A 22,977-nucleotide genomic window follows, 5' to 3' on the forward strand; every position below is an offset into this window, starting at 1 on the left:
GTTAGAATTCACTATGTAGCTCTATAGTTAATACATGATATATATATATATATATATATATATATATATACACATATTAGTTGCAGCAACGAATATAATAGAGACTCGTAGAGTAAACTAAATAATCCGATTTGACAAATAAGAGACAGTTTATATGGAAGGAGAAAAGAAAGGAATCATTTCGTCTCTATCGCTTAAACAATGTTATATTATTTATCGATACATAGAATTTATCAATGATACAATTGGCTAACAGTATTGCACTCGCTCTATATTTTTTTCCCCCACTTTATATCTCTGTTTATTTCCCTTTGTGGTTTTTTTTTTCTCCGAAGTCGCTTCATTGGGATTTATGATACACGACGAAATATATTTCGTTTTCCCTTTCTTCTTTGGTACGTGCGTATCTTCTTTTTCTTCTTTCTTTTTCTTCTTTATAACTTGATTGGATTATAGCTGCGTTTAGAATACAATTAAATCATACGTACATATACATATATAATATAGTCATACATTAAGGTTTTCATACGTAACAGTTATATATATATATATATATATATATATATATATATATATATATATATATAATTATTTATATAAGTTACAGATCAGCGACTAGATAGATACAGTTCTGTCTCTCTTTTATTCCGGACGATTAGAATTCCTCGATCGACAAGTTTTGGTTCTCTCTCGTCGTCCGTCATTTTTAATAGATCTTACCACCTTTAAAAGCACTTTCAAATGTTCGCGGGTATTTTTATGAGCGTTGCCGCATGACGATGCCACACTAAACGAGTTCTTTTCAAAATCAACTTCAACTTCGATGTCGTCATCCTCCTTCGTGTTCGTCGTCGGCCTTGATTTATCCAATGCGAAAAAGTATATGCGTAGAACTTTTCATTGCTTGCTCTTTCTTACTGCTATTCTCTTTTCTTTCTTTTTTTTCTTTGTCTTTTTTTTTGTGTTTTTTCTTTTTTATTCATTTCTTTCTTGAAATTTCTTATTAAACGCGAAAAGATGTAGATAAGTACTAATCACGATGATCGACTTGAAACTATGCATTCATATAGCCCTAAGATCTAAATAATCTGAAAATCGTTACTCGTCATACGAATTGACGAACGATCGATCTTCGACATTGCAATGAGGTCATTGCTATTTCTTTATATTAAGTATGTACTTTCATATCGCGATAGGTATGTTTAGCGCTTATAGACGTAACATAGTCGTCGTCGTTGTTGTTAACGTAAATGTACAAACGGGCTTTAAGACAAACGAATAGAAATAAAAATCCATTTTCATTTCGGGAAAATATATCTTTCTTAAAATTTTATTTTACGATAATACTTCGTGTTTGCTTTATCGAAAGAATTTGAAGAAAGAAAGTTCAAAGTTCGTTGCATTCAAAATTCAAATTAATTTCTTTCGATTCCGATTATATTTTAATATTTTTTTTCCTTCCAATGGAGTAACTCTATTATTTCGTCTAATATCGATACTGAAATTATTTTTGTACGATAAAGAAGATAGACATTTATCTTTGTGTTTTTACGAATCTTCCCTTCTAATTAGTCATAGAAAATAGATTTTACAAAACAATTATGACGCTTGATTTAACGTGCTCTCTTATATTTAATTTCATTATGACGATTGAATCAACATCATCATTATCATCAACATCATTATCATTGTCATTCTCATACTTAATATCTACTATTTTTAAGACTCGCATGCAAATAAATTACATCTCCTTTCTTTAGGAGAATAGGGAAGGATTAATTGAAGTGTTCACATGACATTTTTAAAAGCTAAGACGACGGAGGTGGCGATCAAACAACATATTGCTTTGAATCCGTGTTTCTTGATTGAAATTAGATTATAAAGAAAATAAAAAAAAAAAAAAAAAAAAAAATATAAGAATGCCTCGAAATGATTCGATTAACTATGACGACTGTCTTTAAATATTTGTAAATTTTTTTCTGTCGAGAAATTCTGAATTACAATTTGAAAACAATACATCGATGAGGAAAAAGAGTATATTCTAAACAAAGTTTAATGTTTTCGTCAGGTTGTCCACTACCTCCTCGTATCTAAACTTAAAATCTACGTTTATCAATTTTTTACTTCCTCTTTCTCTCACTATCACTCTCTCTCTCTCTCTCTCGCTCTCTCTCTCTCTCTCTCTCTCTCTCTCTCTCTCTCTCTCTCTCTCTCTCTCTCTCTCTCTCTCTCTCTCTTTGTGAAAATTATCATGGACACGCAAATATTACGCGTATATACTAATAAACATTCCCGCTAACATAAGAGCTATACATGCATCGTATAATTGTTTTAATTATTTTTTTTTGTTCCTTTAGAACGTCATTCTGGATCGCACTAAAGTGCAATTACGCGTATTTGAGATCACGAGCTGGAAATAACATATCTTGGTGCAAGCTTCCACAATAGAAACTCGCCCAAAATCCGTTTAAGGTACCAACACAAACAGACCTTCACACTATTGATTGAAAAGCTTTGCTCGTTTTTTAGTTTCAAAGACGTCAAAACGCTTCATAATTATCACGTTATGCTTTTCTAATTCTTTCGGAAAGCTTATCTTCAAATTTTTATCGTATTCGCATTGACAAATACCGGTTCGTTGTCTTTTCTATAAATAAATACAAATTACAATTAAAACTAATGCAAAAGTAAACGCAAGTTCTCAAGGAGAACTCATTGCAAATAGGTACATTCGAAGAGAAAACAAAGAAATGTAATACTAATAACGATCAGAGCAACGACGATTAAATTATTATTATGTCTATTTATCTACGATTTAATTGGCATATTCATTTGGAAACACATTACATTTAATTTAATCTTATAGTATAACTTATCGATAAACTTATCTCTGGCGAATTGACACTTTTCATCTTCAGTGTCTTCCTTACAAACTAGGGACTAGAGTGTACTCTTCCTGTCTTCCACTGAGGGAAGAAAATGCGTAAATAAAAAAGTTGATAAAATAACTGAAACTTATATGACTAGTTTAAGTACTGATAATCTTATATACCTATTAAAGTTACGTTTGATATTGTTACACTTGTCGAATCTTCTTACATCTCTGTAAATCTCGTAGATCGTATTCCTTTTGAACATACTATTTAATTTAATTCTTTTTTCTTTTTTTTTTTTTTTTTTTTTTTAAATCTAGCTCTTTCTCGAAATTCTGGCAATTCTTGCCAATCGTAATAACGTTTAACGTAAAGGAACTATAACGAGATAACGGAAGCTTATGCTCTTGTATCTTTAAGTTTAAACTTACGCCTATTATCTGCCTTTAAGAGTTATTCACGTATTTAAATATTTATTATGTAATTTATATATATATATATATATATATATATATATATATTTATTCATATTGTTAATATATTGTAATATTATATCCCTATCACTGCAAATTTTTTCACATAGACTTTTTTTTTTCACGCATAGATCTGCGATGCACCATTAAATAGTCGATACCTTTGCGATTATTACGATTCTATGCTTTTTATTTTTAACTTACGAATATTATAATTATATATGCGTCATGTCGAGATCCAATGTTAAAATTCAAGTTGGATACGTTTCTCACGATTGGCGTATTTAATGGCAATTAAAGTCTTCATTAACTCTCGTTATCTTATTAGTCACGCAATCGTCTTCTTTATAATGAACACGACGAATGGAAAAATAATTTTTAAGAATCATCTAGGATGATTTTAGCTAAGACTTACGATACTAATATCTTTCATTTCATTTTAAAAACGAGTAAAAAGAATTTTTGATAATTGTAGTTATTCGTAGGAACTGAATTGTTTTTATTCTAGCTCTTTTTATCTTTCATTGATTCATTATTTTATAGAACAATGTAAGTTTTAAATATTATCTGAAATCGAAAATATTTTTTGATAAATTTCTTCCGGTACCCATGAGAATCGTAATCAAATTAGATCTTTTCGTTCGATCTCTACATGCAACAAACTCGATGAATGATTATCAATTTTTGCAATCTACTAAATATAAGCGACTAGAGACTAGATAACAATCATTTTTTATATTAATTGCAAGCTAGAATAAGATACGCGAACGATCACAAATATTACATAACGAGCCTTATATCTTTTTACTCGATAAATATTTCTCTCTGATCGTTATCACGATATAGCGATGTATAAAAAATAATGATAATATAACAAAAAAAAAAAAAATGAACATTAAAGAATTATATATGTATACATATATCTAAATCGAAATATTCTATTCAGATTATTTGACAAGACAATGACTAGCATATTTTATATTTTTGTCTTTTAATAAATATATTAAAATAATGTCAATAGATAATTAAAATTAAATTATAAATGCTGGTTTTGAATCTATTTATAGTTTGGTATGATTAGAACTTGTATTTGTTTTTGAATTTAAAGAATTTTCGCTAGAATTTATTTTCTGTATCACCGTTTCCATATCATTAATAGAATTTTGTTTCTAATTAGAGAATGAATTATTATAATTATTAACAACAATTAGAAATTGTTACCAAATGCTCTCCATTTTTTTTTTTTTTTTATAATTCTTTTAATATCGTTCAGTCTTTGAAACATGAAGCGATTATCAAAGCCTTCCACCGCAAGTGTTCTACGACTTAGCAAGCTAAGCTGAACAAAACAGCAGTATTGTCGTCTCTTAAATTAATTTTTTTCATATTTATTAGTTCATTATGTACTACGTTGTGCGTGTAAATAGATGCAAGGCGTTTCGTGAGCTAAAACAGGATACAGAAATAATGAATTTTAACGAACGGACAATACATATTCGGGTTTTCTTTTTCAAAACACAAAAGGAATGTTTTAACGCTTACGGTTGCTCGAAATATGTGTTAATTTGCTCGTCGTTATAATACTCTTTCCTGTTATTTCGTAGCCGTGTCGTTATTCATCGGATATTTTCATCGGAACTGATATTATATTATCTCCCATGCGAATAGTAGGTATAATATTTAACTTACGAAACAGCCTGTACCGATTTACACGTCCTTCTCTTTTCTTATACAGGCAAATTTGCAATAAGTACAATAGCGAAGTTAGTATTCGATTTAACTCGAGCGACTAGAGACAGTGAGTAACGCTTCGTCGATCAGTTATAGAATACTTCATCAGTTATTTCATAGACATACGATATCGTTAATATAGTACTATCATACACTCGAGAAGAACGATCATCTCGTGCGACCTCGAAGAATTCACACCTAGAAACTTACTCCGAAGAATCGGAATCGGATTCAGCCGGGGTATCCGAAACTTCACCGTGAGTTTCTGGCGTTGTTTCAGGAATTTTCTTTGTTAGCGTAGCTGTCACATACGCTCCTGGTCCCTCGCCTTGTGTATGTTCGATACCAATTCTAAACAAAGAACAGAAAAATTTATTACACTTCGAACTATCTATAATTCTTGTTTGATTTTTTTTTTTTTTGTGAAAGTAGTCATCATTTATGACTTCGATCTCTCTTCAAAAAAAAAAAAAACAAAAACAAAGAGAAAGAGAGAGAGAGAGAGAGAGAGAAATCGTTCTACCTGTACTCGTGCCGCGATAAATTACGAACGTATTTTTCTGGCGGAGCGTCACTGTCGTTATTTTGAAGGCTGACGCTCCTCGCTGTAGTGTGCGAAACTTGAGTAGCTGGCATGGTAAATTCGACGTAACAGTACTCAGCAAGATTTTCCGGGATTTGGTCATAGGAAGTTAGAGCCATGCGACAAACCAATTGGTGCGTTGTGTACGCACCTTAAAAAATGTAAAAAAAAAAAAATAATTATTATGAGGAAAAAAATTAATTATGAAATTTGTTAATCATTGTTACTTTACCTTGTCCTTCTTTAGGCAATCTAGGCATTCTCCATACAATAGCACGATGCTGATGTTCATATTTGGCTTGTCCAGACGTAACTTCCATCAGTTGAGGTTCTAACGTATCTACAGCTCCCAAAAATCTTTCGATCCCTTTGATCTTACCGGTTCTTCTATGCGCTGATTTTACCGAACCATACCTAAAATGTTTCTCTACCCTAAATAGATAGATCCAACATTCTGGAATTGGGAAACGCACCATCACGTCCTCGCAAGGAATTTGCCCGAGTTTTCTAGAGGCAAATCCTGGTACCAATATGTCTGCTCTTAATTCCACCTAATGATTAATATGTTTATTAATTTCTTTTTTGAAAAAAAGAACAAACGATATTTTAAGTAATATCTTAAATTGATGAGTCAATTAGTAAATATTTACATAAACGATTTTAAAGCCTAGCGTGCATTAATTAGTAATAACATTTACTTTACCTTGTTACCAGTAACGCACATTACTGCTTTCAATTGAAGCGGTAATTCTCTATTTTTAGGTGGTCTTACTCGAAATCTCATTAATTCGATATAACATGCATCAGGAGGTTTAAACCTTTAAATATCGATTAGTATAAAGATTAGTCATATTAAATATGCGCAAAATGTATGGAAAAACCTTTAGAATTATTAATTTTAGTTAATTGCAATAAGAAATATAACGTATACATTAAAATCATATGTACTTTATAATCCTCGACTTTTCGTACTCGTCTTGTTGGACACAAGCATGAAATTCAACATTTTCCAAACGGATCCATTCTTCAGTAACAACAGGAATAATATCATGTCTTCCAACTACTTCTTTACCCTGACGCCACATGTCGTTTATTCCCAGCTCAACATCGGGCATACCTAATCATTATTGCAAGTTAGATAGATGATATACATATAAGGCTAAAAGAGCGGTTTAAAATGTAGATTACCGGATAAGAAACCCAAGAAGAAAAGACGAACACGAGCTATTTGTTTATCTACATAACCCTCGGCACTTTGTTCGACGTATAATTCATCAACCACTGTTATTTGAACTTCTTCCATCTTATAATTAAGTGCTCTATCTCTGTGAGCCGATAGCCTGAAAAGAGCCTCCTCAATAGCGCAAGAAAATGTTTTCATGTCCTCATAATTTTGTGATCCAAGTTTGAACAATTGAGATATCTGAAGATTATAATCAATAACTAGTTATAGTTATTATATTTTAGTACGATAAGATCATCAAATGTCGATGATTTATTTACCTGAGCCGCGTGTTCGACGGGAAGACCTAACTTTTTCAAATCGCTACCAAATTCTTTAACACCCTGATAATCACCTTGAATTGCATAAGCAGCAAACTGACTGAGTTTATTTGTTAATCGTTCCGTTTTAGTAACCTGTCCAGGTCGTACTCCAGGTCGTTCCTTGTAAAAAATATATTGCAACTTCACCGTAAATATTTTTCCGAATTGATCGAATTGTTGAGCTCCGATATCCGAAACAGAATAACAAGCCAAAAGAGGTAACTCTTGGAATGGATCTTTATCATCTTTGCTATTAAACAACTGAAGAACCGGATTGTCACCCTGATAAACTAGTTTCACGAATATCTTCTTCCAGAACCGTTGTCCAGTGATCTTCTTTTTGTTCGGTTGACGTAACTGCATTTCCCAGCCGTCACCTGTATACGTAACTCGTGGAAAATCTTCCAAAGGTTGACTCACATCCTCGTCAAACAACGGAGTCGGTGGTGTTTCCTAATAAAATAATTTGTTGAACATTACAAATGTCTGTAGAAATTTTTAATATAAAAATTATAGGTATAACTGCTGTAAAATTAATAGCTAAAACCTACTTGGGAATCTGTTCTTGTTATTTCAGGTTGAGCTGTCTCTGTGGGAACCACAGCTTCTTGGGCAAATCCACCTGTTTTATCGAAGGGATTAAACCGTGATGATGAATCAGCGTACGCAGAATTCTGTGGACTCTTTGGTGGTGGCGCTAAAACTGGTACTGGTCCAACTTCAGACTGAGTAAGTTGATCTCCTTCTTTTGGTCTAAAAATAAAGATTAAATAATCAGTCAAGTTAGAAAACATACAAACAAAAAATAGATAATTACGTCAAATGTTAACTTACTTTATGAAGACACTGAAGTCAGGACCTTCATCCGAGTCGCCAGAATCTGCTCGTTTCACTTTAGTTTCCGGTTGTGGTGGTGCTGTCATGCTTAAGAAGGAATCAAAACCGTCATTTTCTTCGAATCCAGTAACTCCAGTATCTCCACCGCCTGATGAGTCTCCCCATACTAGATCAACATATTGCAATTTTTTATTATTTATATTTTAATAGTATTAACGAATAAAAATATAATTAAATCATACCGTCACTGGACGTATCCATTGCTGTAGGTCCAGTATTACCAAAGGCATCCAAGAATGGATCTGCATTCGTTTCTGGCTCAGCTGCTTTATCGAACTTCGATGCAAAAGCATCGAATGCATCACCAGTATTTTCAATGGCTTTAGTGGTAGCAGCGAAATTATCCAATTGCGTATCAGTTCCAGGATATTCTGCAGCTGGTATCGGACTGGTTGAGATCAAGCCACTCACTTCTTTAGTGGGTTCATTAAAATCGCCTAGGAGATCGGAAGAGAAAACATTTTGTTGGGTATCTGTCATTGAAAATATGGGTTGGGTGATCTGCTGCGTTGTTGATAACGACGTGGCTGATGTTTCCGTCACTCCATATTGTATTGTACTTGCATTGTCAGATATGGAGAAGAAGGGAGACTCGACTGTAGTGGAAATTTGTTCGGTCGTTGCCGTAGAAAATAATTCAGCAGTCGTTACTGAGGTTAGTTGATCTGTAGAAACCGATGTTTCCGTTGAAAAATCTAGATCAACGGCTGCTTGTTTTTCTGTTTCTTGAATAGGGAAAGCCATCGTGGAAGACACCGATGCTCTCTTTTCCATGCTGACTGAAGCAGCTTCTGGATAGAAAGAACTAAAAGCACCTTCCGCTGGGGCAGTCGATTCAATTTCCTGATCAGTTATGCTAACGAATGGGTTCTCTTGAGCAGTACTCGTCACTGCTACATCAGTGATCAAATTCGTAGTATCTATTGAAAAGGTTGCCGTGGACGTTGTGTCTGTGTTTGGAGCATCGAATAAATCTAAAATGTCTTGACTACTTTTCGGCGGTTCTGCGGCTTCATTATCGTAAGGTATCAAATCCGGTACATTTCCATCAACATCTAGGAAATCGGCAAAACTATGTTCCGGTGTTGGGGAAGGTGAATGCATCAGAGTTGGACTTGGAGTTCTTGTAGCTTGTAGGCGATCCAGAAGATGATTAGATGTGGCGTCCATTGCGCCTGTAACCGATAAGATAAGGTCTTTTGTGTTTTTCGGTGGTGCAGGTGGTTGTGGTCTGGGCGGTGGAGGTCTTGATGGTGGTGGTTTTCCATTCTTAGTTTGTACAGGTGCTGATTGTGTAGGTTGACTAATCTTTTCTTCTTCTTCTTTTGTGCTCTCTGATAAATTAAAGATATTTTCTTCGCAAAAGGACGCAAAAGGATTCGTTGATTCTACATTCACCGGTGCTTGATAAGATTGATCACCAGTGATATTTAAAAATGGATTTTCTCCAGGTTCGGAAGTTGTTGTATCTGTGAAGGATTCCAAGAAAGGATTCAATTCTTGTTGACCGTGAACCGAGTTATCCGGCTCGGACGTGTAATCGTCCATTAGGAAAGGATTTCCACCTTTTGAATCCATTTTAATTAAATTTATAAAATAATAAGTGAAAATATTAATCAGGTTTAAACTGATCAATTAGCGTCCGGATGACCCGGATTATTAATATATTATCTTCAAGGTTATTGCATCAGTTCAGATTCAAGGATCTTCAGCTCTGTTTTTCCTGGTCCAATTGTAGCAAAGCTTGTATCAAATGGATCTATATCGTCCCCTAAAGCGATGTTTTTGGATTGAAGGGGCGTCAATACTTTTGCACCTGGATCTTGATCGTCCGAGCATAGAAAATCTTTCGATTCTGGCACTTCGCCGGCTCTTGGATTAAAATCTTCTGCATCCGATACTGACGGTGCAACAATTGAACTTAAAATGATGGGATTCGGACGTACTTGTTCGGTTATTTGCTCCAGTTCGCTTTCTAAAACTTTCAGTTCTGCCTTTCCAGGTAAAATATTGGTGGCGATGGAAGTGTCGAAAGGATCCACGTAAGAAATTTCTTCTTCTTCTTCAATAGTTTTCGTCTCTACCCGTGGCGTGAGAGGCTTCGCATCGACTTCTACTTCGGCATCGAGCAAACTTTCGCGTCTAGTGATTTCCTGTTTTTCTGAATTCGCTTCAATTATTTCTTTTAATGGATTAGGTACCTGAGCAAATTCTAAATTGGTAGGCCTCAATGAAGTAGCGGTGAAATCGCTTTTCCTTCTGGACGCTTCACTTTGAGATCTGGTATCAATTTCGTGATCACTGACACTGTGAGATAACTTTGGTTCTTGTTCCAATAATTCCGACTCGATGAGTTTGAGTTCTGTTTTTCCAGGAGTGACTTTAGCTACAAAACTTGTGTCAAAGGGATCGACATCAATTGCCTCGTCTTCAGCTGGTAAAGCCTCGTCAATCGATTTTTGCGTATAGTATGGTGTTAGAGGTTTCGAGGGTAATGATTTCTCTTCGTCTGTAGTTGCTAGAAGATCAGGTCGATTTGAAGGTGTTGGTAATTCAAAAGCAACACTTTTTGTAATTGGTAGTTCAATCACTTCAGGTCTCGAAGCTTTTCGTCCACGATTATTTGATACGTTATTAACAATCTGTTCTTCTTCTTCTTCTGTTTCGAAGTTAACCTTAAATTCAGGCTTGACAGGAAAAACTGGTGGAGATGGCCTTAAAGGAGGTTTCACTACAGGAGTCGCTGGTGGTGTTTCTTTTCTAGGATCAAAATCGTCGTCGTCTTCGAGAACACTATCAGTCTTTGCCTGTTCACCGAGAAGTTCTCTTTCAAGAAATTTCAATTCTGTTTTGCCTGGTGGTATTTCCCCTATCGCTGATGTATCGAAAGGATCAACATACGTGAGCTCTTCAACTGGTGCGATGGGTGGATCGATTAAACTCAAATCACTCGTCGAACTACTTAACAAATCCTTGTTAGTTACATTACTACTTTCCTCAGTTTTGGGTAAGCCTGTCTCGTAGTCTCTGTTTAAGCCAGCTGGATCAGTGAGCGATATAGAAACCGTAGAAACTGGTAGATCTTCTAATTCTTTCTCAATGAATTTGAGTTCAGTTTTGCCAGGTAATATATTATCGGCGAAAGTAGTGTCAAAAGGATCCTCTTCGTCGACAAATGTTGCTGCTTCGAAGCTAGCCTCGATGATCTCACTTTGGAAATCCTTAGCTTCTGGTTCCTTTTCACCAAATGGATCTTCGGCTTCCTCGAGACGGATCGGATTATCGACGGGTTCGTTTAAATCAAATTCAGCATCATCCAAATCAGGGATCTCCTCTAAAATCGTCTTTTCCTTAAGCAACTCGAATTCTGTGATGTCAATGGATTCTTTAGTTTCGGTTGAGATTATTTCAGTTTCTTGCGTGTTTACAGGCGTGACTGGTTTCGGTAATACCGGAGGTAACTTCGTTAGATCAATTGGTATATCCGGTAGATCGGAATCGTCATCTAAAAGTGATTTCTCAACTTCGATTGGCTCAGCAACACCTTCAGGAATAATTCCACTTTCGACCTCGTCAAAATCGTCCAGCAGTAAATCCTGTTGTACGACTGATTTCTTTTTACTTTTAGGCGGTAATTTACATGTACTCACATGATCGACTCTACCGGAGAGAATTTCAACAGCATTACCAAGACTGACTAATTTGTTGCCTTTACTGTCGACTGTTTTGAGTACTTTCTCAGCGTTAGTAGTATCGAAGGGATCGTCGTCTAAATCTTCTTTTACAGGACTATCAGGTATATAGGCTAATTGAACGTCAATATTTTGAAGAACGTCAACGTAGGTTGTATCGAAGATATCCTCGTCTGCTGAATCCTCTTGTTCATCCTCGTCATCCGGAACCTCGACAAAACCGTTTTCACTGACAAGCGGTTTTGCGCTTGTTTTGCCAAGTTCACCTTCGACTGCACCAATCTCACCAGGCTCTTTCTCAACGAGATTTCCTTCCTCGTCGAAACCAATCCACTTCTTCGAAGAGGATTTCTTCTTTTTCTCTTTTTTCTGTTCCTCTTCTTCTGTCTTCCTCTCGTCTAACGCTGGCTTCCGTTGGAAAAACGAAACCGATTTGATACGATCGAGATCACCTTGAGTCTTTTTTAACAACGAATCGACACCCGCTGTCAAAGCCTCAAATTTTCGCCACTCGTCGGAGCCAGCATTGCCGGCCGCAGCCGGTTCACCAGATTCCTCGGCTTTCTGCTCGGCCCGCTCCGCTCGCTCCGCACGTTCACGCCGGTAACGCTCGAGTTCTTCCGGATCGAACTCTTCCTCCTCACCCTTCTTACTTTTCTTCGACTTTTTCTTCTTTTTCAATCCCTTGGCTAGCTTGTGCATTCTCTAAGACCTACCGTTTTGCAGGAGAGCCTTCTGCAATCAATCGAAAAATTTTCCTATTTTTTTTTTTTCTTTTCTTTTTCTTTTTCATAAAATAAAAGCTTTAAAGTAAAAGATAAAATCGTTTGTCAATAAATTCATTAGTAATTATACAAGGTCACGCTTACAATAGTTCATTATTTACTATTATTTTCTCAGAGTCATAAACAATATTGTAAAACGATAAAAGAACGATATGTTTCTGGATTATGTGTTTAGTTGTAAGATAATCAAAAGTGATTTGAAAAAGTAAGATAATCGAGAAAATTATCGGAGAGTTATTGAATCGCCAACGATAGAACGAGTCGATCGATAGCCGTACCTCTCGGAAGCTTCCTTATTTCGTTTCCAAGCGCCCAGTTAGCGACAATAAGATAAGACGAAAGAAACTGAAGAAGGAAGAAAAAATAAAAATTTTTCAACCTACGAACGTACTCCCATGAACGACTGGAAGATTTCAATTGATCTCGAAACAAAAATACGAGACACGATCTCATTCTCTGTTGATATTATTTAATAAGATTATCTTTGCAGGCCAGATGGATTTACATTTTAATAACAACCATGTACACGTCGAATTTCATTATCGAACAGATACAACATGTTTCTTTTAAAATAACGAAGTAAATTCTTGTTCGAGCATTCACAAGCCAATTTTAAAAGTTCATCATAAACAAATTTTTTCGATAGCTGCCATTAAAACGATCATTTAATTTATCTCGAGACGTGATTTATCTCAATATCACTATGCCGAAACAACAAAATTTTATCGTAAACTATAATCAATATTTCTATATAGTTAGCACTTGAAAGATTCTTTAAATAAAATTATGATCATTTCATCTGATTTTCGTATTCGATCGTACGTGTCGAAGTTGTTAAACGAAAAAAAGCAATTAGTAGATCGACTTCATTGTAACGAGTGGATTAACTTCTTGGAAAATGAAAACATGTTCGAGATAACGTGCTCGATATTATATGGTGAAGTTAAAATTTGTTTCATGTGCCAACAAACCCTTCTTTACGAGCACAAGCACCGACACGGGTCACAGAGTCGCTTCGCACGATAGCGCACATTCAGTTAAGTCCTACGGACACTTTTACGAAGACACATACACACGTAAACGAACATTGTAAGTCCACGTGCCTTGAAAAAGCTGAATCGATAGACGAAAGAAGAATAAGGGCATCGTAACTTCTCCATAGCAATAACGAGATCCTTAAATGTTATGAATTTAAAGTTTTCTTTTATTTATTTCAATTCGATGTATATAATAGATTATTAGGTAACACTTTCTAACACAAAATTCAAATTAGATACTCATGATCCCGGATATTTCCCGGATATTTTCAATCCATCGTCTTTATTCGTAACCTACGAAATAAATATAATAATTTTCTAATCGCGCGTGTCACGTTACAAGACGAATCGAGAGTATCGATCACGTGTATTCGTTGCATTATAGACAAAAGACGATTCCCAAGCTGGCCTAGCTCGATTACCTTCACACCCTTCTCAATCAAAATCATACCATCAATTCACTTTTCATACTTACTTACTCGATTAAATACTCGTTACAACGACGAAACTAATTATTAATACTATTTGTCTGACGTAATTAATTACGCAATAATTCTCCTGAATTTCCTTCGTATTTTACAATTGAGAAAAATAAGATCCATTATATTCATCTTCCTTAATAGTGAAAATAAATATTACCTAAAAGCTTTTATATTGAATTAAAACGATTCGTATGGTTGTCTATACCATTGATTACAACTGCGCATTGATTTGTGTCGAACTTAGAACACTAAATAATTTAATTAATTGTAACGATTAACCCGTATATTTTACTTACGTATTGAATGATGTAAATTTATAAATTATACCGATACATTGAACTTTCATTTCGTATATATAAAGAGAATCATCAAATTCTATTTTTTTTTTGTCATCCAATTATACAAGTTATGTATACAAATGAAAACGACGAAATTTAAATGGAGGACGATTATAAATTAAGAATGCCGCCGAATTCCGTTGTCTTTTGGTAAACATTCATGAGCATGAATCATCTCGGCAAAAGATATATGTGAATGAGGGCAGGAAGAATGAGGGAAAAAAAGGAACCGACAAAATCGACTTCGTCTTATATTTAGACGTAGTCTTTACTTATATAGAACGATCGAATATCTTTTCTACATGATGTAACTGAGAAGAAAAACATAAATTTTTACAATCAAATGATAAAAGAACGAAATTAAAATAGTAAAATGATAATGAATTCAAGATACGATGATTATCAATTTAATGGCGATAGTTGCTATGTCAATTATACCTATCATCTTCTAACACATTCATTATCATAAAATCGACTCAAAATTCATACATGGAACAATTAGAAACTAAGGAAGCCTAATTCCTACCTTCGAGTTTTGTAGTATAGCTAACAAGGAAAGAGCTTGGTTCGCGACACATAATTGACGGAAAGTGGAAGCTCTCAGCGAGTTGATACAATTAACATGCTGCATGACACACGGTGGATGCCTCGACGTCAGCGGTTGCTGAGACGGCGATCAATCCACTGGTTCGAGCCTGGAACGTGTTTCATGGTTCCATCGAGAAAGACTAGCTAACTAAATGGAAAAAAAAGTCTAGAAGATCTCATAGTATATACATAGCCACATATACGCATACGTAAGCAAAGACATACAATGGTTGATACTTACGAGTTGCGCCTCATCAGCCACATCGATAGGGTGCACATTTTTTTCGCGTCATTTCGCAATAAACTCTCCTCTGATATTGACGTTAATGAGAAAATTAATATGGTGTTATTGCACTCGATATTGAATCGGAAGCAAAAGGAGCCGAGATCAGATAGAAAATGTATGTGAAAGAGAAAGAGAGAAAGAGAGAGGTAGATAGATAGATAGATAGATAGATAGATAGATAGATAGATAGATAGATAGATAGAGAGAGAGAGAGAAAGAGAAAGAGAGAGAAAGAAAGAGAAAGAAAGAGAGAGATACAGAGAGAAAGAAGTGATCGAACAGAGATGAGACAAACGATGATGACACTTCAACCACCAAGAAGCTCTTTTCTTGTTCTGGAAAAAGATTCGATCGGGTAACGAAATGCAAGGAAGTTCGTACCGAAAGCGAAGGCGACTCACCTCGTACTCTCCTGCGGGCTGAGCTATTTCCAGCATCGATCCGTTTTGCGGAGAAGAAACATGCGCGTACAGGGATACTACGCGCATGTCGTGCGCGTGCCTAACGCCGCTATGATCGCGTCAGTCGACTCACCATTACCCTCGCCCACCCCTTTTGATATCTACTACATTTCCCTTGTTTTAACCCTTGTGATGGGGATAGAAAGACAAGAAGATCGAGCGAAAGAAAGAAAGAAAGAAAGAGAGAGAGAGAGAGAGAGAGAGAGAGAGAGAGAGAGAGAGAGAGAGAGAGAGAGAAGGAGAATCATGTACTTTAACAAGTACACTCATATCTTCTGAATTAGAAGGATACTTGAAAACTAAGATCAAATTAAAAGGTTCGAGGTTGGATATAAAATTTATAGATCGTATAATAATTCATGTCTTTGATGTTTTCTTTCTTCTTCTTATTTTCCTTTTTTGTTAATTAAGGATATTGTTTAGATATCAAGAGTTCTTTCTTTTTCGTATAGAAATCGACGATAAAATATTCCACACAAGTCGTCGAAGATTTTAACGTTCTAGGGATAATATCTGGCAAACATTGAATATTTTCCCTGAGGCTATGCCAAGTTTCGATTGAAGTGAGTTAAATGAACTCACGAAAGTATCAGGGGATGTTATTATTATCTCGGGAAATGCATTAGAAAATACAAATTGTTTATTTTGTTTTTAGATTAGAAAGAGACTTCGTGGATAATATAATAGAGTTTGTTTTTAATTGGTTTAAATTTTGCAGATGCAACCTTTACATTGATTTATGCATCCATGGTAAAAAAGTGTGAATCATGGTAAGTCATTGTGGTTAAGATTTTTGCCATGATACGGCGCTGTACGTGCAAAATCCATTCATATCGACAATGTATCATTGGATGGTATAATATTATATTTCTCAAAAAGCTATATATGAAATTCTAGTGTAAAGCATCGATACATAATTGGTCTGGTAAAAAATATCTACCAATCGTGAGATTTCAGTAACAGTGACTTTTAAACAATGAAATTTCATCCATTAATCTAGATCTGTGAATGGAAATAGGAAGAACGTGAGTTATTAACATAGAACATAATATACAGTACATAATATGTTCGAATATGTACGGAATCCATATCGATTTTATTTTATGTTATTTTATTTCAAATAAATACCAAAACCCTTTCTTTCCACATTCAAATACTCTACATACGTACGTGCCTTTAAGGTACAAAGACGTATTCCATATTGCTCATTGAGAGCGGGTATTTCAATGTTTTCAATATCATCGTCCATCGTCGCTTCGAATAAAACAGTTTAGATGTATTTCGTAAAGATGTACAAAATATATAGAATCACGATCTGTTTTCAAATAAGAAAACTAGTTTTGATCTCTCTAAATCAAGGTTTACCGTATTGCAATCTTTTTGTTTTTTTATTTTTTTGTATTTTTCAATATCCCAAAAGAAAACTACTACACTCTGAAATACCGTTTTATCGCAATTTTTAAGAATTGTATTTGGAGCAACGTTACAAATGATGCAAGCGAGGATGCCGTTTTTCTTTTGTTTGCATCGTAATCTTTCCTCATTCTCTCTTCCTTCTTAGCCTCATCCTTCCTTCGCCTACTTTTTCTTCCATTCTCTCAAGAGATTCTTAGAAGCATTGTGCCGGTGACTAATGCGTGGTGCTTTCTTTGTCACGTTGAACGTTAGCACGGTACTGTTTTACGCTTATGATTACTGCACACGTCACGATTTTGCCTTTATTCTTATCTTTTCCGTTAGCCATCGTTTTTTCCTTAAATCTCACAATTTTTCGAGCTAAGGAAGAAAGGACACGATTTTTAGTTTCCTATTATCTTTCATTCCATACCTAATACTTTATATCGAATCATAAATTAGAAACGATTTTGATATAGTTAAGAAAGTAGTGAGAGATATTCTGATCAGGCAACTAATCGAAGGATTCACGTTCTTCCCGCGCAAGACAAACGCAAGCGGAGTTAGGGTAGTGACTAACTCTGTATAACATCCCCCATATTGATCACACTCAGCATCTCTCTCATTCTCTCCTCCGTCGATATCTCCTTCCACATTAGAGAAAACGCCTGCGTCTGCGTAACCTATATACGTTCTTGTATGATTTTCAGCAACAACGCCATCATCATCACCATGATCATGATCATCATCGTCATCAACATTACTATCATTGTAAGCAAAATCTTGTGGCTTATCTCACAAGTATCGTTCTTTATCCTAGGAACACCTTATTCGTTTATGGTAAAATATATATATACACAGTGTAACTATGGTGTACCAAATGGAAACAGATTACTCATTCCCTAGTTCGAACTAGGAATGTTCGAACATCGGCATCGTTCCAGATGAATAACCTCATTCCCATGATCCACATACATATGATGAAAGGAGATACAAAGGATTAAAGATAGGAAGAAGATAAGGAGTCGTCGAAAAGAGTTTCGATGGGAAGGCAACAACTTGCCAGTTTCGAAATGATGTTGTTAAGCTTGAAATGTTCGCCAGTGTGTTCCTCGTGTTCACAGGTGGATGAGAATCGTAAAAGTCTGCCAACGTCATAGTCTTGGGGGTGGTTCGAATAAAACGAAGGTGGCGCTGAACGAATGTGCCAGCTTGAAATTTGAAGGCAGGCGTCGATCTCTTTGGTAAGACGCCGTTGGCGTCGCGAACGGACGACGGCGGCGCTGCCGCCGTCACCACCACCATCGTCATCGTTATCAGCCAGCAGCACCACCAGAGAAGCTGGATACTATCAGACATAGAGCAGTGTCGGCACCGCTGCGCCTGCTTTACGTGGTTATCGCGCACGATTTCGCGCACGATGTCGACGTACTCGAAGGACTTCGCGTAAGGGTAGAACGCGGAAGAAGATAATTTCCGCTTGCGAGTGCGTGTCTCGGTGAATAAAAAAGTGACGATTCTTTGCTAAGAGTAGTAGTCAAATTAAAAAATTTCATATATACAGAGAGAAGTGCCAACGGAAGAAGAAAGCGAATATTCTCCGTAATCACCGAAAGGATTCTGGACGAGAATCCTTCTCGTTTTTTTTTTTTTTTTGAAAAAGAATAATTTGTGCGAAACAAACAAAAAAAAAATTTTAAACACAGAGTTTTTTGTCGGACAAATCTTTAAAGATGAGAAACGTCTTATATTTGGATGTGTAATGAGTTTGATGTACATCTTATCAATGTAATTTCCTCGCTTGCTTGATCTCGTCCTAATAAGAAGAAATGATGAACGCGAGAAGGCGATAAGAAGAAAACCACAAATTTGTGTTGGTGTTTTTCAGACGGACAGATGCAACGAATACGAGAGAAGACGAGATGGCCGAGGCGGCACCGAGAACGACGTTATCGTCCTTCCTCGAATCAACGAACCATCTTCGTGATCCTTCGACTAGATCGTGAACTCCCGCGACTTTTTCCTATTCAAATATTTCGAGAGAAAGATATCATCGTAAGGATGTAGGCAGGCTCGAGTTCAGGCCCTGTCGTGGCCGAGTTTCCTTACGCGATTCTTTCTATATATATATATATGTATATGTATGTATATATATATATATATACATATATATATATATTTTTTACTATAATGTAAGTATATACACGTTCCGAACATACGAAAAAAGGATCATAAGGTCGGAAAGTGGAAAGATCGTCGAGCGTGTCAAAGCCGCTCCCACAAAAATCTCTCGAGAATATAGGCACGATCCTTCTACTCGATCGTCCTACTTTTTTCTCTCCCTCTCCCTCTTCTCAAAGCATCCGTGCATCTTGGTGCATCCCAGTGCATCTCAGTATCCCAGTGCCCGTTAGATTGTCGAAGGAGAATAAAAAGAAGAGTGGTTAGCGTTCGTAAAAGAAGTGGCCGGTCTCGACGTTTAATAAGCGGGAAAAAAGGAAGGAAAGCAAAGAAGGAGGTCTCCCGATCAACGAGATATGAAAATGCGTGCGAAAATAATAAAAGGCACTACACGTGACAACGTCATTCTTCTTGATGACGGTATGATAACCCGAAGCCGATGACACGATCGTCGGAGTGCCGTGATAAGTGTTAGTGGCTTAGCGTGTATGTCGTACAGCGTATACGTAGGATGTTGTTCCTGGAAGTTGTCCAATAGTCCACGAGGAGAAAGATAGCAACAGCGAAAATGGTGGATCTAGAGGGGTACATCATTATGTTGGCGAATAAGAACGGGGAGATGAAGTTATATGGTACGTAAATTGTTCGTGATCAGATTTGTGTATTTTCAAGAGCGTGGAAGGATGGAAGAGGAGGGGAAGGATATTCATTGCTCGTTAAACGTTTGAATATTTATCACGGTTAAACGTTGATGGATCGTCGTACTAATATTATGATTTTGTCGTATCAAAGCCTATGCGAAATCCACGTATATACATACGTACATGTATATATATATATATATATGTATATACGTAATCATCGATGAATGTCAACAGATTCGTTACGATCGAGTATAACGTCCGATAAAAAATGACTATCCTTGGCTGTTAATAGAAAAGTAAATGGTCCGAAGGACTTCTTTTTCCAAATAGTCGAGTTAAAGATAACCTTGGGATCCATTTGTAAGCATCACTTAACGGAGATAAAATTGTAACACGATAAATATTGTAAGGTGTCGCTAAAGAAGGGATCTCGTTTATTTTTGGTCTCTTTTATTTCTAATTAGTATCGCATATTACTACTCTTTTTCTCTTTAATCATTATGTGATGAAGTCGAAATTGATTTAAAGATTTTATAGATTTATCGTCTTACGTAATGTTACGTTCATTCGTTTTTCAATAAAAATTCTACTTTCTCATTATCTAATAACGCTAATCGCTTCATGTTTTATGCTCAATGACAACAACGATGACGACTTGTACCTTGCGTTCTACGTTGTTGCTTGATTTATCGCGTGCTTCGTAATGGTATAACTATAACTAACGTAAACACAGACGTCAATGGATCATTCTGACGATACGTCTCGATCCGACAGGTTCTCGTGCAGATAACGCGGACAGTTTGGAATTCGACGATGAAATTCTCCAAGTGAACGGCCGTACTCTGCAAAATGCAACCTACACGGAAGTCATTCAGTACATACACCAGGTAATTATCTAATTTTCAATACGTTCTTTAATCTTCAATTCGTATCTTATTCTTTATTTTGCATTTGAAAACAATCACCTACTTAGAAACATGTATATATATATATATATATATATATATATATATATATATATTTCGAATTATTTATATTAAAACGATACAGGCCAATTGGATGATATTCGATCTTAAATATAATTCTCTTTATAGTGCATCAAATCACGCACGATATCTCTTCGATTACGCAGAAGGAAGGAGAGCCGGATCGGTGAGTAATACGAAAGTCACGGAATTATTTTTTAATCTCATTAATAGTATTAGTATTCATAGTAACAACAATAATAACAATAACAATAATAACAATAATAATAATAATAATAATAATAATAATAATAATAATGATAATAAAGATCTATCGTGATGATGAAAAATGTTGGAATAAATTCACGCAAACTTAAATAAAATAAGCTTTAACTCTTCTCACTGAAAATAAAGAAAACAAAAGACAATTTTCGTATGAATACTCAAAATTCGCATATTTTATTGAACCTTCTTAAATGAGGGAATATCTTGAACATTGAGAAGCTTCAACAAGAGAGAAGTTGGCCGAACAGAGCTTTAGATTTTGGTTCACTAGCGAAAAAGAGAATAGAAGCGAGCAACGAATCGATAACTTCTCGAAGAGAGAACACAATAGTTCTCGGAGAATATATCACCTTTAAGGTTTCGTCAGCTTCTCTCTCTCTCTCTCTCTCTCTCTCTTTCTCTCTCTTTCTCTCATTCTATCTCTCTATCCATCTATCTCTCCATTTCTCTTTCTCTCACTTTTCTCGTATATCTACGTTGCACCTATTCAAAAAAGCTCTCAAGAACTTTTCGAGATATTCCAAGAACATTGAAATCTTTCAACTAGCGTCCCGTTCGATAAGATGACGAACACACGTAGCTACGTGCTCGGATGAGAAGCCTTGTTCTAAGCCTAGTAGAAAATTTATTTCTATCCTGTCGTTTTACAAAGAATCGTGCACCGAAGATAAGACTAGATAGGAGCACAAAATGTCTTTTCTCTAATGTTGGCGCGAACCATCGTCTGTCTTCTTTAAGAAAGATACAAGAAATGACCTTTTTTATTCACCCCTTCTTTGTCTCTTTCTCTCTCTCTCTCTCTCTCTTTTTCTCTAAATACATCATATACACGATATCTCTACGAATCCAATCGAAGATTGGATCCAAATGCTCGATACGCATATAATAAAATATAAAAGAATCCATATTGGCGAATCTTTTCGAAATTCTTCGGAAATCATTCTTACGGTTATCGATAAATCAAAATACGATAAATATTTTCCTCACACGATTCATTTACAATAAGAAAATATATCTATGTATGCTCTTATTTTTCGTGACGTACATACATACGTTTGAGAGATAAATTTTTTATAATATAATAATACGAAACTTATAATTTAATACAATTAAATAAAAGTACATTTCAGAGTTTATATAATTTTAATAATTTTAACAATTTAAACAAAGTTGATTAAAAGTTCTAAGTGCTTTTAATGTAATAATACATTTGTGGATTTTCCAATAAATTCAATATTTACTTCGTATAATGTTTGAACGTTAGATAGGTTAAAGTAAAACATTGGGTAGATTTTAACGAGACCTAATCTCTGTAAAATTTCTAAAAAATTGTAACAAATTTTGCGCCACTTATACGTATAATAATTTTCCTTTACATAATTCGAAAAACTTTTGATCTTAATAATTCATTTCTATACATGTGTATGCTAACACCATACATTTAAATTCTCTGAGATAAATCCAAACACTATTTCGTTGTTTCCACCCACCCCAACCCTTTTAAAATTCGTTAAACTAAGAAAACGCTGATTCGAACGAAACATTAAAAGAAAAAAAAAAAAAAAAAAAAAAAAGAAAAAAAGACTAAAAAAGAGACCCATACACGTTCTTTTTCGTTGCGAGTAGTACAGAAGCGGAACGTTTAACGGTCGCACAGGTGGCGGTCACGCGACTCGCTTTCCTCTCCGCGAAATCGCAGAGCACTTTTACGGAGGCTAGCCGACCGCTTCGAATTC

At 35.4% G+C, this 22,977-nt stretch overlaps 2 protein-coding genes and 2 long non-coding RNA genes across 7 annotated transcripts in view; 2 read left to right on the forward strand and 2 right to left on the reverse strand.

Annotated features, from left to right (window-relative positions):
• Positions 1-1,868: 1,868 nt before the first annotated feature.
• Positions 1,869-15,733, reverse strand: LOC124950501. The gene is made up of 13 exons (XM_047497319.1): positions 15,266-15,733; positions 14,963-15,172; positions 9,787-12,529; positions 8,285-9,739; positions 8,040-8,208; positions 7,757-7,958; positions 7,164-7,658; positions 6,849-7,083; positions 6,609-6,777; positions 6,364-6,478; positions 5,893-6,211; positions 5,601-5,811; positions 1,869-5,428 (listed from the first exon to the last, which is right to left on the reverse strand). Exons 3-13 carry the CDS (start codon positions 12,494-12,496, stop codon positions 5,284-5,286), a joined length of 6,225 nt encoding a protein of 2,074 aa, XP_047353275.1. The 5' UTR covers positions 12,497-12,529; positions 14,963-15,172; positions 15,266-15,733; the 3' UTR covers positions 1,869-5,283.
• Positions 15,734-15,978: 245 nt separating this feature from the next.
• Positions 15,979-16,623, forward strand: LOC124953486. Its single transcript, XR_007102231.1, has 3 exons — positions 15,979-16,088; positions 16,224-16,334; positions 16,490-16,623. It is a non-coding gene; the product is annotated as an uncharacterized LOC124953486 (long non-coding RNA).
• On the reverse strand, positions 16,448-18,424 carry LOC124953481. The gene is made up of 2 exons (XR_007102229.1): positions 16,942-18,424; positions 16,448-16,773 (listed from the first exon to the last, which is right to left on the reverse strand). It is a non-coding gene; the product is annotated as an uncharacterized LOC124953481 (long non-coding RNA).
• Positions 18,425-18,503: 79 nt separating this feature from the next.
• The window catches only part of LOC124953377, a 53,509-nt gene continuing 49,035 nt past the window's right edge, over positions 18,504-22,977 (forward strand). For 2 of the 4 annotated variants that reach the window (XM_047504660.1, XM_047504688.1), the window contains exons 1-3: positions 18,504-19,979; positions 20,766-20,878; positions 21,086-21,143. In XM_047504660.1, coding sequence (XP_047360616.1) covers positions 19,916-19,979; positions 20,766-20,878; positions 21,086-21,143 — 235 coding nt within the window. In that variant the 5' untranslated portion in view covers positions 18,504-19,915. The remainder of the gene's footprint in view (positions 19,980-20,765; positions 20,879-21,085; positions 21,144-22,977) is intronic. The other 2 variants (XM_047504672.1, XM_047504739.1) reach the window with 2 other exon arrangements.

Source organism: Vespa velutina, chromosome 1, assembly GCF_912470025.1.
Source record: "Vespa velutina chromosome 1, iVesVel2.1, whole genome shotgun sequence".
NCBI lineage: Eukaryota > Metazoa > Arthropoda > Insecta > Hymenoptera > Vespidae > Vespa > Vespa velutina.